The sequence below is a fragment of the Sinocyclocheilus rhinocerous genome, unplaced genomic scaffold, assembly GCF_001515625.1.
Source record: "Sinocyclocheilus rhinocerous isolate Xijiao unplaced genomic scaffold, SAMN03320098_v1.1 scaffold697, whole genome shotgun sequence".
NCBI classification, from domain to species: Eukaryota; Metazoa; Chordata; class Actinopteri; order Cypriniformes; family Cyprinidae; genus Sinocyclocheilus; species Sinocyclocheilus rhinocerous.
This window is the reverse complement of record NW_015664033.1, coordinates 1,840,086-1,841,995: the sequence shown is the minus strand read 5'-3', so window position 1 is coordinate 1,841,995 and position 1,910 is coordinate 1,840,086. Positions and strand designations below refer to the sequence as shown.

Here is a 1,910-nt window from a genome sequence, read left to right as displayed (position 1 = left end):
GCCGTTATCAGTCTCTCTCAATTTTTTTCCTTTTATTGAACGTCATGAAAACACGATTGTGGAGTTTTTCTTTTGCTATTTGAGCAAATGGGAATGCAAAAAATATATTTGTAGTACTCTCCCATTCACTGCTCTTCAAGTTAACCCAACTATGACAACTTCCGCTGCTGAGAAACCCGCAAATGTGAAAAAGGTCCATACAATTATACTTTTCAGTTTTACATTAACAATGTAATTATTGTTCTGTTTATTAAACAGTTTATTTTTATCAAGTTAGTGCTTTTTAAGCATTTTTACATTAAGAAATATATACAAATGCAGCAATAAATTTCATATTTCACATGCATTTATCCTTTTTTTTATATATATCATCTTATTTTTGGATCTTCAGTCATCAGTATTTGGTAAACACTGCAGGTGTCATGATGGTCACAGACACGGAGATGCAACTTTAATTCACCAAACTGACTGATAACAAAAAATCCTCACAGATTATGTTTTCAAGTCATTTCAAATTTGAATGTTACGTGACCTAAAGCAGTGATATCAAAGTGGGAGAGTTATGTAATCAGTCTTCCCATTAACACCATTATTTATTCAGACCAATTTGTGGATGTGGGTTGCACACAAAAATATCGCGTGAGCAATGCAATAGGCCAATCATAACGCAATGGAGGCACTGCCTCCTCTTAGCGAATTTTCCCCATTCATTCTCTATCAGCCACGGTATGCTCAGTGGGCTCAGGGGAGGCAAAAAAGACGCTTACTGCTGATGTAACTGTCCCTGTTGGAGAGTGTCACTTTAAAAAATAATCATAATAATAAGCAGGTTTGCATGTTTCTGGAGGGAGGGGTTTTTGGAGAGCAGCTGTAGCAAAAGGGGATGCTCTGGTTAAGACAGTGAAAACATGATTGCATAGTTTACAGTTACCTGCAGGATTTGCTTCTGCTCTTGATCCTTTTCTTCCTGTAGGGGTGAAAATGTACATCAATTAAAATCAGAGGTTACCATCAAACCATTTTAAGCGAAAGCACAGGCGGTTTGGAAATGACACTGACGCTGCACAAGCATTCTAGAGTCTTCCCTTTCCTTACACTGCTTTTCTTATCCTCCTTCCTTACCTCTCGTGCGCAATATATCACCCCGTGGTATGCCATTCATCTACCCCCACTGTTGTTAGCACTGAATCATATAGTTTACCCATGCCTGTCAGGGTTTAGGTTACATCTAAGAAGCATGCTAGGCCTAAACTTACATTCACCATGGACACACATCATAGGCTCTGACAGCAGTTTCCAAGAATACATTTTTGTTTCTGCCGCACTTCATTTCCACGGTGCTAGTGGTGTTGGCATGTTTATGTCCAGCACTGGGATGCAGGTTTAACACTTTTCTCGTTACTGTTGATTTTCTCAAGCACCTTCTGAGAAAGCCATCTGCAATCCTCCGGCTCATGTATTACAGCTCACACATTTTTTTTTTTGCCTTCTTTTGTTAATGTGGACAGTAATATTAGCTGCTCCCTTGGGTTATCATAATTATCAGTGGCATTAAATGCATTGGTGCAATTTTTGTCAGTTTAAGTGTGAATTGTATGTGAATTGCAGCAGCAGATTAGTGGCTAAGAGGGAAAAGGTCACTGTAACAATGAAACACAGCTATCCACATGATATCCTGCAAACAGAGTGTGGTAGTGGCTTAATATCAGGGCTGAAAAGGAAAGGTTGGTGGTTTGAGTCCTGCAAGAAGCATTCCTCAATAAAGACGATGTTTTGTATTGTTTTTCAGTTAAATATCTAGAAATTAAAAAAAGATAATTTACTAGACAAGTAACACTGCATAATATGTTTTCAGAGAATATATATATATATATATATATATATATATATATATATTATTTTAATTTTTT

At 37.1% G+C, this 1,910-nt stretch overlaps 1 protein-coding gene across 1 annotated transcript in view; it reads right to left on the bottom strand.

Moving 5' to 3' along the window:
* Nucleotides 1–1,910, bottom strand: part of LOC107729506 (stonustoxin subunit beta-like) — a 13,002-nt gene that overhangs the window by 3,911 nt on the left and 7,181 nt on the right. Inside the window, exon 2 of the mRNA XM_016540045.1 lies at nt 932–967. Coding sequence (XP_016395531.1) covers nt 932–967 — 36 coding nt within the window. The remainder of the gene's footprint in view (nt 1–931; nt 968–1,910) is intronic.